This window comes from Mya arenaria, chromosome 1 (assembly GCF_026914265.1).
Source record: "Mya arenaria isolate MELC-2E11 chromosome 1, ASM2691426v1".
Taxonomy (NCBI): domain Eukaryota; kingdom Metazoa; phylum Mollusca; class Bivalvia; order Myida; family Myidae; genus Mya; species Mya arenaria.
Genome location: NC_069122.1, coordinates 42,089,920 through 42,102,124, shown reverse-complemented (window position 1 = coordinate 42,102,124; position 12,205 = coordinate 42,089,920). Strand labels below are relative to the sequence as shown.

Sequence of the window (12,205 nt, the reverse complement as noted above, 5' to 3'; positions counted from 1 at the left end):
GACAGTCTAACGAACGGTTGGACGAACAAGGACATGTTTGCTCTATCTTTACCTAGGACAGTCTAACGAAAGGTTGAACGGACAAGGACATGCTTGCTTTATCTTAACCTAGGACAGTCTAACGAACGGTTGAACGGACAAGGACATGCATGCTTTATCTTTACCTAGGACAGTCTAACGAAAGGTTGAACGGACAAGGACATGCTTGCTTTATCTTTACCTAGGACAGTCTAACGTACGGTTGGACGAACAAGGACATGTTTGCTCTATCTTTACCTAGGACAGTCTAACGAACGGTTGGACGAAAAAGGACATGTTTGCTCTATCTTCACATAGGACAGTCTAACGAACGGTTGGACAAACAAGGACATGCTTGCTTTATCTTTACCTAGGACAGTCTAACGTACGGTTGGACGAACAAGGACATGTTTGCTCTATCTTTACCTAGGACAGTCTAACGAACGGTTGGACGAAAAAGGACATGTTTGCTCTATCTTCACATAGGACAGTCTAACGAACGGTTGGACAAACAAGGACATGCTTGCTTTATCTTTACCTAGGACAGTCTAACGTACGGTTGGACGAACAAGGACATGTTTGCTCTATCTTTACCTAGGACAGTCTAACGAACGGTTGGACGAAAAAGGACATGTTTGCTCTATCTTCACATAGGACAATCTAACGAACGGTTGGACAAACAAGGACATGCTTGCTTTATCTTTACCTAGGACAGTCTAACGAAAGGTTGGGCTGACAAGGGCATGCGTGCTCTATCTTTACCTAGGACAGTCTAACGTACGGGTGGACGAACAAGGACATGTTTGCTCTGTCTTTACCTAGGACAGTCTAACGAACGGTTGGACGAAAAAGGACATGTTTGCTCTATCTTCACATAGGACAGTCTAACGAACGGTTGGACAAACAAGGACATGCTTGCTTTATCTTTACCTAGGACAGTCTAACGAATGGTTGGGCGGACAAGGGCATGCGTGCTCTATCTTTACCTAGGACAGTCTAACGTACGGGTGGACGAACAAGGACATGATTGCTCTATCTTTACTTAGGAGGGGCCAACGTACGGTTGAACGAACAAGGACATGGCATGCTTGCTCTATCTTTACATAGGAGGGGCTAACGTACGGTTGAACGAACAAGAACATACTTGCTCTATCTTTACCTAGGAGGGGCTAACGTACGGTTGAACGAACAGGGACATGCTTGCTCTATCTTTACTAAGTAGGGGCTAACGTACGGTTGAACGAACAAGGACTACTTGCTCTATCTTTTCCTAGGAGTGGATAATGTACGGTTGGACGTACAAGGACATGCTTTTTTTCTTTACCTAGGAGGAGCTACTCACGATTGAACGAACAAGGACATGCTCACTCAATCGTGTTGTGTACAAGTAGTGTTAAACGGACCAGACCCTGCTTGCCCTAACATGATTTTATCAAGGAGTGGTAAACGTAGGGTTAAACGGACCAGAACATGCTTGCCCTAACGTGCTTTTATTAAGGAGTGGTAACGTAGAGTTACACGGACCAGACCCTGCTTGCCCTAACATGTTTTTATCAAGGAGTGGTAAACGTAGGGTTAAACGGACCAGAACATGCTTGCTCTAACATGCTCTTATCAAGGAGTGGTAACGTAGGTTTAAACGGACCAGAACATGCTTGCTCTAACGTGTCTTTATTAAGGAGTGGTAAACGTAGGGTTAAACGGACCAGACCCTGCTTGCCCTAACGTGCTTTTATCAAGGAGTGGTAAACGTAGGGTTTAACGGACCAGACCCTGCTTGCTGTAACATGCTTTTATCAAGAAGTGGTAAACGAAGGGTTAAACGGACCAGAACTTGCTTGCTCTAACATGCTCTTATCAAGGAGTGGTAACGTAGTGTTAAACGGACCAGAACATGCTTGCTCTAACGTGCTCTTATCAAGGAGTGGTAACGTAGGTTTAAACGGACCAGAACATGCTTGCTCTAACGTGTCAATATTAAGGAGTGGTAAACGTAGGGTTAAACGGACCAGACACTGCTTGCCCTAACGTGCTTTTATCAAGGAGTGGTAAACGTAGGGTTAAACGGACAAGACACTGCTTGCTCTAACATGCTTTTATCAAGGAGTGGTAAACGTAGGGTTAAACGGACCAGAACATGCTTGCTCTAACATGCTTTTATCAAGGAGTGGTAAACGTAGGGTTAAACGGACCAGAACATGCTTGCTCTAACATGCTCTTATCAAGGAGTGGTAACGTAGGGTTAAACGGACCAAAACATGCTTGCTCTAACGTGCTTTTATCAAGGAGTGGTAACTTAGGGTTACACGGACCAGAACATGCTTGCTCTAACGTGCTTTTATCAAGGAGTGGTAACGTAGGGTTAAACGGACCAGAACATGCTTGCTCTAACGTGCTTTTATCAAGGAGTGGTAACGTAGGGTTAAACGGACCAGAACATGCTTGCTCTAACGTGCTTTTATCAAGGAGTGGTAACGTAGGGTTAAACGGACCAGACCCTGCTTGCTCTAACATGCTTTTATCAAGGAGTGGTAAACGTAGGGTTAAACGGACCAGAACATGCTTGCCCTAACGTGCTTTTATCAAGGAGTGGTAAACGTAGGGTTAAACGGACAAGACACTGCTTGCTCTAACATGCTTTTATCAAGGAGTGGTAAACGTAGGGTTAAACGGACCAGAACATGCTTGCTCTAACGTGCTCTTATCAAGGAGTGGTAAACGTAGGGTTAAACGGACCAGAACATGCTTGCTCTAACATGCTCTTATCAAGGAGTGGTAACGTAGGGTTAAACGGACCAAAACATGCTTGCTCTAACGTGCTTTTATCAAGGAGTGGTAACGTAGGGTTACACGGACCAGAACATGCTTGCTCTAACGTGCTTTTATCAAGGAGTGGTAACGTAGGGTTAAACGGACCAGAACATGCTTGCTCTAACGTGCTTTTATCAAGGAGTGGTAACGTAGGGTTAAACGGACCAGAACATGCTTGCTCTAACGTGCTTTTATCAAGGAGTGGTAACGTAGGGTTAAACGGACCAGACCCTGCTTGCTCTAACATGCTTTATCAAGGAGTGGTAAACGTAGGGTTAAACGGACAAGACACTGCTTGCTCTAACATGCTTTTATCAAGGAGTGGTAAACGTAGGGTTAAACGGACCAGAACATGCTTGCTCTAACATGCTTTTATCAAGGAGTGGTAAACGTAGGGTTAAACGGACCAGAACATGCTTGCTCTAACATGCTCTTATCAAGGAGTGGTAACGTAGGGTTAAACGGACCAGAACATGCTTGCTCTAACGTGCTCTTATCAAGGAGTGGTAACGTAGGTTTAAACGGACCAGAACATGCTTGCTCTAACGTGTCTTTATTAAGGAGTGGTAAACGTAGGGTTAAACGGACCAGACCCTGCTTGCCCTAACGTGCTTTTATCAAGGAGTGGTAAACGTGGGGTTAAACAGACCAGACCCTGCTTGCTCTAACATGCTCTTATCAAGAAGTTGTAAATGAAGGGTTAAACGGACCAGAACTTGCTTGCTCTAACATGCTCTTATGAAGGAGTGGTAACGTAGTGTTAAACGGACCAGAACATGCTTGCTCTAACGTGCTCTTATCAAGGAGTGGTAACGTAAGTTTAAACGGACCAGAACATGCTTGCTCTAACGTGTCAATATTAAAGAGTGGTAAACATAGGGTTAAACGGACCAGACACTGCTTGCCCTAACGTGCTTTTATCAAGGAGTGGTAAACGTAGGGTTAAACGGACAAGACACTGCTTGCTCTAACATGCTTTTATCAAGGAGTGGTAAACGTAGGGTTAAACGGACCAGAACATGCTTGCTCTAACATGCTTTTATCAAGGAGTGGTAAACGTAGGGTTAAACGGACCAGAACATGCTTGCTCTAACATGCTCTTATCAAGGAGTGGTAACGTAGGGTTAAACGGACCAGAACATGCTTGCTCTAACGTGCTTTTATCAAGGAGTGGTAACGTAGGGTTAAACGGACCAGAACATGCTTGCTCTAACGTGCTTTTATCAAGGAGTGGTAACGTAGGGTTAAACGGACCAGAACATGCTTGCTCTAACGTGCTTTTATCAAGGAGTGGTAACGTAGGGTTAAACGGACCAGAACATGCTTGCTCTAACGTGCTTTTATCAAGGAGTGGTAACGTAGGGTTAAACGGACCAGACCCTGCTTGCTCTAACATGCTTTTATCAAGGAGTGGTAACGTAGGGTTAAACGGACCAGAACATGCTTGCTCTAACGTGCTTTTATCAAGTAGTGGTAACGTAGGGTTAAACGGACCAGAACATGCTTGCTCTAACGTGCTTTTATCAAGGAGTGGTAACGTAGGGTTAAACGGACCAGAACATGCTTGCTCTAACGTGCTTTTATCAAGGAGTGGTAACGTAGGGTTAAACGGACAAGAACATGCTTGCTCTAACGTGCTTTTATCAAGAAGTGGTAACGTAGGGTTAAACGGACCAGAAGATGCTTGCTCTAACGTGCTCTTATCAAGGAGTGGTAACGTAGGTTTAAACGGACCAGAACATGCTTGCTCTAACGTGTTTATATTAAGGAGTGGTAAACGTAGGGTTAAACGGACCAGACACTGCTTGCCCTAACGTGCTTTTATCAAGGAGTGGTAAACGTAGGGTTAAACGGACAAGACACTGCTTGCTCTAACATGCTTTTATCAAGGAGTGGTAAACGTAGGGTTAAACGGACCAGAACATGCTTGCTCTAACATGCTTTTATCAAGGAGTGGTAAACGTAGGGTTAAACGGACCAGAACATGCTTGCTCTAACGTGCTCTTATCAAGGAGTGGTAACGTAGGGTTAAACGGACCAAAACATGCTTGCTCTAACGTGCTTTTATCAAGGAGTGGTAACGTAGGGTTCAACGGACCAGACCCTGCTTGCTCTAACATGCTTTTATCAAGTAGTGGTAACGTAGGGTTAAACGGACCAGAACATGCTTGCTCTAACGTGCTTTTATCAATGAGTGGTAACGTAGGGTTAAACGGACCAGAACATGCTTGCTCTAACGTGCTTTTATCAAGGAGTGGTAATGTAGGGTTAAACGGACCAGAACCTGCTTGCTCTAACGTGCTTTTATCAAGGAGTGGTAACGTAGGGTTAAACGGACCTGAATATGCTTGCTCTAACGTGCTTTTATCAAGGAATGGTAACGTAGGGTTAAACGGACCAGAACATGCTTGCTCTAACGTGCTTTTATCAAGGAGTGGTAACGTAGGGTTAAACGGACCAGAACATGCTTGCTCTAACGTGCTTTTATCAAGGAGTGGTAACGTAGGGTTAAACGGACCAGAACATGCTTGCTCTAACGTGCTTTTATCAAGGAGTGGTAACGTAGGTTTAAACGGACCAGAACATGCTTGCTCTAACGTGCATTTATCAAGGAGTGGTAACGTAGGTTTAAACGGACCAGAACATGCTTGCTCTAACGTGCTTTTATCAAGGAGTGGTAACGTAGGGTTAAACGGACCAGAACATGCTTTCTCTAACGTGCTCTTATCAAGGAGTGGTAAACGTAGGTTTAAACAGACCAGAACATGCTTGCTCTAACGTGTCTTTATTAAGGAGTGGTAAACGTAGGTATAAACGGACCAGAACATGCTTGCTCTAACGTGTCTTTATTAAGGAGTGGTTAACGTAGGGTTAAACGGACCAGAACGTGCTTGCTCTTTCGTTTCTTTATCAAGGGGAGGAAACAAACAACTGAATGGACAAGGACATGCTTATTCTACCCTGTCTTTCCCAAGGAGCGGTAAACCTACTGTTAAACGGATAGGGACAACCTCGCTTTTTCGTAAATTAACGGGGCATGAATGTACTTTTGTGTATTAAACAAGGTGGTGGGAACATACGTGCTTTTACCAAAAAAGGTTTATAAAACGGTTAAACAGACAAGGCAGCCTTGATCTATCTCCTTCTGGGGCATGTTTGCTCTGCTGTATATTTACTTAGACGAGACAACAAACGGTTCCTTGGACTTATCAAGACAGGGCAAGCGTACGGCCCCAAGAGCTGGAACATGCTTGTTCTACCGTGTCTTTACCAAGGTTTGGCAAACGTACGGTTCCATGGACATGGACATGCTTACTCTATCGTGTTTATACCTAGTAGAAGCAAATATAGGCTACCATTAACGTGTCTGAATGAAGATGGAGCAGCTCATGCGTGTTCCAACGTGAATTTACCTAGATTGTTCAACCTTTATGTTCCGCGGACAATGACTTGCCTATCCTTTTGCATGCATATCTTAGGCAAGCATGCTCAAATTATAAAAAAAACAAAACAATTGCTTTACCACTTCTTGTGAACTGTTAAGTTATGTTTTATGTCTGAAGTAGTTTCCGTTTGTCTTTAGGTTATGGCATGACTGAAGTAGGTGTGACCCATTTGAACGGTCGAGGGGAGTTACGGTACAAATCTGTAGGCAAGCTGCTTCCCCTCACAGAGATGAAGGTATGACCGTCGTTTATGCTACAGTTTACAAACTTTTATTTTGTTTTGCCTTTTTACCCATCAGTTTTGAGTTTTCTTTAATGAATTAGTCGGTTAGCGTTAAGCACAAGTTTTAAGTGGTAGGCTGAAGGCAATAGCGAAATAGTGTAATGGGCGAAAGTGCAATAGTGCGATGGGCAATAGAGCAGTGGGCAAAAGTTTCATAGTACAATAAAGCAATAGTGCAATGGGCAATAGTGCAATGGGCAATAGAGCAATGGGCAATAGTGCAATGGGCAATAGAGCAGTGGGCAATAATGCAATGGGCAATAGTGCGATGGGCAATAATGCGATGGGCAATAGAGCAGTGGGCAATAGTGCAATGGGCAATAGTGCGATGGGCAATAGAGCAGTGGGAAATAGTGCAATGGGCAATAGTGCAATGGGCAATAGTGCGATGGGCAATAGAGCAGTGGGCAATAGTGCAATGGGCAATAGTGCGATGGGCAATAGAGCAGTGGGCAAAAGTGCAATGGGCAATAGAGCAGTGGGCAATAATGCAATGGGCAATAGTGCAATGGGCAATAGTGCGATGGGCAATAGAGCAGTGGGCAAAAGTGTCATAGTAAAATAAAGCAATAGTGCAATGGGCAATAGTGCAATGGGCAAAAGTGTTATAGTAAAATCCAAAGCTCCATTGGATTCGCGAGTAATAATGTGTGAGTTTGAACTAATACAGTATTTTTTTCATTGAGACAACTAAATGTTTAAGTTGATACGAATCATGGTTTTACAGATTGTGGATGTGGAGACAGGGAAGCGCGTAGGACCAGGACAGGAAGGAGAGATCTGGATCCGCGGACCGCAGGTATGTGGAGGCTACCTGGGGCTTCCCGAGCAGACACGTGAACTCTTCACCAATGACGGTTGGGTGAAAACCGGTAAGTGGAATTAACAAAGTCTCTGACTGAGTGGTTTATAACTTCAGCATAATAAAAAAATATTATGTGCAACGCCTGCGTTAGAGAATGGTAGGTTCAATAAAACGTTTTTTTCCAATTTATTTCAATCTTAGTAAAGTGACACGCTTATTCAAAATCAATAGATACACATGTATAACAAACATCATTTTTGACTGTTAAGCCTTCAACTACTTACTAGATAATGCTTTTATGGAAAATATTAATTATTGATAACAAGATTGTAAACGTGTATTTAATAGCAGAAAGCGCAAACATATTAAATGATTGGTAATTAACTGTAATCTACTTTAGTCTCATAAGGTAGAAATACTTTCTTTCAAATAAGACTCGGTTTCCTTCATAAGAACCATTGTTTTCGATGATTATTCATCCTTTTTGGAATACTAAAGCAATATTATTAATTGTGGTAAATCTTATTTGGGAATAAGAGTACATCTTTATGCAAAAATCGTCTACTTGAACGGGACCACTTAAGTAAACATGTTCTGATACCCCTGTTTAAGTTCCTAGTCAGTTTTCTTTGCAGAAATAAAGTTGTATTCACCAAATTTAGTATCTGTATTTGTATAAGTGCAGTGCAGACTCAACACTCTGTAAACCGTCCGATAATAGTATTTTGCACATACTTTTTACCCTGACAAACTTAATCTCCGCACGACTTCTGTACCAGGTGATATCGGGTATGAGGACGAGGACGGGTACCTGTTTGTGGTGGACAGACTCAAAGAGCTCATCAAGTACAAAGCCTTCCAGGTCGCCCCGGCAACCCTTGAAGATATCCTGCTACGCCATGACGCAATCGCTGACGTAGGCGTCGTCGGGATGCCGGATGTCGAGGCAGGTGAGCTCCCGCGTGCGTACGTCGTCAGGAAACAAGGCAGGGAAGCCAGTGAAGAGGAGATTAGGAAATTCGTTGATGGTGAGATGAGTTTAAATATAAATCATATTTTATATCTTAAAAACACATCCTTACGAATTTATTGACACTCTTTCTATAAAGTTATAAGTTAATTTTTGTTCAGTTTTAATAAAACATCAAAGTTAAAATATAATTTTACTTATATTTTATGAAATAAAGGTCCTTGCCATCGATTTAGGAGAACGATGAAGTAAGGGTGTGATTATCCAGTAGAACAAACGTCCACCCTTCACCCTAGTGTTCACATACTCGAGGTATCATGGTCAAGGTCAATCACAATGTCGAGGTCACTTGGTCGAGATCAGTGACATGGTTGGGGTCACATGGTCGTGATTACAGGGTCGAGGTCAATCACATGGTGGAGGTAAATCACATGGTCGATATCATATTGTCGAGGTCAGTCACATGTTCGACATAATAGGGTCGAGGTCAATCCCATGATCAGGGTCAAATGGTCGAGATTACAGGGTCGAGGTCAACAACATGGTGGAGGTAAATCACATGGTCGATATTATATGGTCGAGGTCAGTCACATGGTCGATATCACAGGGTCGAGGTCAATCACATGATCGGGGTCAAATGGTCGATATAACAGGGTCAAGGTAAATCACATGGTCGAGATCAATCACATGGTCAACTGTAACAATAAAGTAGAAATACCACCGTTGTTAGGCAGTGATGGAACCTACGCACAAACAGACGAAGAAAAAGCAAACTAAATAACTTCTTTTCATCTATATCTAATGTAAATGACTCAAGAAGTACATTACCTCGTTCTAATTTAAAAAACAAATTATTGTTTAAATGAACTACCATTAACGAACAGGATTTCATTGACATTTTAGAAAACTTCGACGTATACAAATCAACTGGTCCAGATCAAATAAGTCAAAGAATGTTAATAGAAACGCCAAAAACGCTGTGCTTTCCCCTCTGTATGCTCTTCAATCGTTCGATAAATACTGGGGTTTATCCAGAAATTTGGAAACTTGCACATGTAATGCCGTTATTCAAAAAGGGCAATAAAGAAGAGCCTGTCAATTATAGACCTATATCACTTATAAGTTGTGTCAGAAAAGTCATGGAACGAATAATTTTTAAACACGTTTATAATTTCCTGCATTTTAACAGTCTTATTTACTCAAAAAAGTCTGGTTTTTTACCAGGTCACTCGACAGTTTATCAGCTAATCGATATATACAATCAAATATGTACATCATTTGACAAAAAAGAATCTACATGTATTGTATTTTGCGACATTTCTAAGGCTTTTGATAGAGTCTGGCACAGAGGACTGTTGTTTAAACTCAAAGAAAATGGAATCGGCGGGAAAATTACGTTTGGTTAGAACAATACATAACAAACCGTAAGCAAAAGGTCTTTATCAACAATTCTTTTTCTGTCGCCAAAATATTACACGGCGGGGTCCCTCAGGGTTCGGTGTTAGGCCCTTTATTATTTTTGGTATATGTAAACGATATAGCGGAGTCGCTCAATAGCGTTACCAGACTCTTTGCTGACGATAGCTCTTTAGCAGTATCAAGTAAAGATACTCAGTTAATTCAAGAGACATTAAATCATGATCTTGATATTATTCTTCAATGGTCCAATCATCGAGAAAATTCAATACGAAGCCGCAAGAATTGTTACGGGCTTAACGCGATCCGTCTCCATCAATAACTTGCTTAAAGAAATCGGGTGGGTTTCATTAACGGACAGAAGGAAACTCCAAAAGCTTATTTTAGTTTATAAGGAGAAAAACAATATGCTACCTTCATATTTAAGTCAACTTTTCCCGCAGACAGTTCAAAATACTAGCAACAATTCATATTGGTTAAGGAATTCCAACAATTATCAGTCATTAGTTCGAAGAACAGAAATATATGCCACATCAGTTATTCCCTCAGCTTTAAGTATTTGGAATGATCTTGATCAGGCAACGAGAGACTCGGATTCCTTAGCAGAATTCCAAACAAAAGTATTATATAAAGCACCAACAATACCAACATATTACACCAAAGGTGAACGATTTGCTTCTGTTCACCATGCACGTATGCGAAACAAATGTAGCAATCTTAACGCTGACTTCCATTATAATCACTTAAAGCAAACTCCTTCATGTGAATGTGGAGCTGATATTGAAGACGCCGAACACTTCCTGTTCCAGTGCAAAAAACATTTAATAGAACGTTTAATAATGTTTAGGGAAACCCGTGCCTTCCATCCACTTAATGTCGACAAACTATTGTTTGGCCTCGACAATCTAATCGATGAACATAATGAGTTTATTTTTATACAAGTTCAAAAATACATAAAGAATACTAAACGATTTTCGTTAGAGCTGTCATTCCAGCAAATTAAAAAGGGGGTAATGGCGACAAACTTTTTCTTTCTTTTTTCCCTTTTCTCTTGCATTCTTTCATTAACATCGTATCATCGTTGAACTAAGCTCATTTAAATATAATTTGTATACACCAGAATTTTCTAAACATAGCAGTTTGTATCACAGTGACAATTTCAAACTGTTATGCCATTTCTTTTGTTGATATAAGCCTGACAAAACGGGGAGGGCCGATTTCTAACGTTGTAATAACTTGTGGCCCAACCCTTTTGTATATTTATACATATGTGCTGAAATGTTTGCATTTAAATGTGCTATGTAAACTTGTTTATATGCAATAAAATATGATTAAACTAAACATGGTCGAGGTCAATAACTTGGTCGAGGTCAATGGTCAATCACATGGTCGATATCACATGGTCGAGTTCAATCACATGGTCGAAGTCAGTCGCATGGTCGAGGTCAATCACATGGTCGAGGTAACAATGTAGAGATCAGTCACATGCATGAGGTCACTGTTGAGGCTGACACTGACTTCTACCCAGGAGTCTCGTCAGGAAATCAAGGCTCTCATTTATGGAGGGCCCGTATCATTGGTGGTTGGGATTCGTTCGGGACGATTAGTTGCAGCGATGCAACATAGCCAGAAGGTCATCAACCTTTATGTTAAGTGTTGATACCTGGTGATCTCATGTAATTTGGTGACATCGTGCTGAAATTTGGTGAAATGTCCGAAAGTATGACATACATATTTTTTATTTCCGAATGTATATTGGCTCTTAATTTCTGAAATCGAGCAAAAATGACACACTTTACAAGCTTTGAAGGTCAATTAAACTTGTTTGCTTTATTTTTTACGGTTGCTATTTTACATTTTCATTTCTTCAAACAATATTCTCACAAATTATTCCAAAATAAAATTGACTCACTTGGCATCTACAGTTCGTGTATTTTGGGGTCGGATATCTTTATGCTAAAGTCGATTTATGTCTTTGAATAATTAATTAAACTACTACATAAACTCAAAGTTTTCCATTTTGGGGTTTTGTTGGCTTTTTGTCGTTTGTTTTAACATTTTGAAATTTGTTTAACATTTCAGACCAGGTGGCTCCCCACATGAAGCTGCGGGGCGGGGTGGAGTTTATACAGGAAATACCCAGGACCGCCTCCGGTAAAATCCTCCGGAAATCACTTCGGGAACTCGCGCGGGCGCTTGCAGCAAAACGACCGCCTGCTTGATCATGCTATTTATTGGGCACTACGTTTTGAAACATTTCCATGTGTCAATTAACCCTTTCCCAAATCTTGATTATCAAAAACATAAATTCCTTACAGAGTCCAAAACCCTTTCGGAGAACATTGTACATATGTTATGGTTATATACTTGCATGTTTTAAGACGTTTTCAAAAAACGTACGTTTCCATAGACTGTGTATGACCAGCAATAATTTAGAATAAAGTAAGATAATCAGC

At 41.4% G+C, this 12,205-nt stretch overlaps 1 protein-coding gene across 1 annotated transcript in view; it reads left to right on the top strand.

Annotated features, from left to right (window-relative positions):
• Window positions 1–12,151, top strand: part of LOC128237001 (uncharacterized) — a 21,207-nt gene extending 9,056 nt beyond the window's left edge. The window contains exons 7-10 of the mRNA XM_052952208.1: window positions 6,413–6,510; window positions 7,286–7,430; window positions 8,143–8,391; window positions 11,832–12,151. Coding sequence (XP_052808168.1) covers window positions 6,413–6,510; window positions 7,286–7,430; window positions 8,143–8,391; window positions 11,832–11,971 — 632 coding nt within the window. The 3' untranslated portion in view covers window positions 11,972–12,151. The remainder of the gene's footprint in view (window positions 1–6,412; window positions 6,511–7,285; window positions 7,431–8,142; window positions 8,392–11,831) is intronic.
• The last annotated feature ends 54 nt before the right edge of the window (window positions 12,152–12,205 follow it).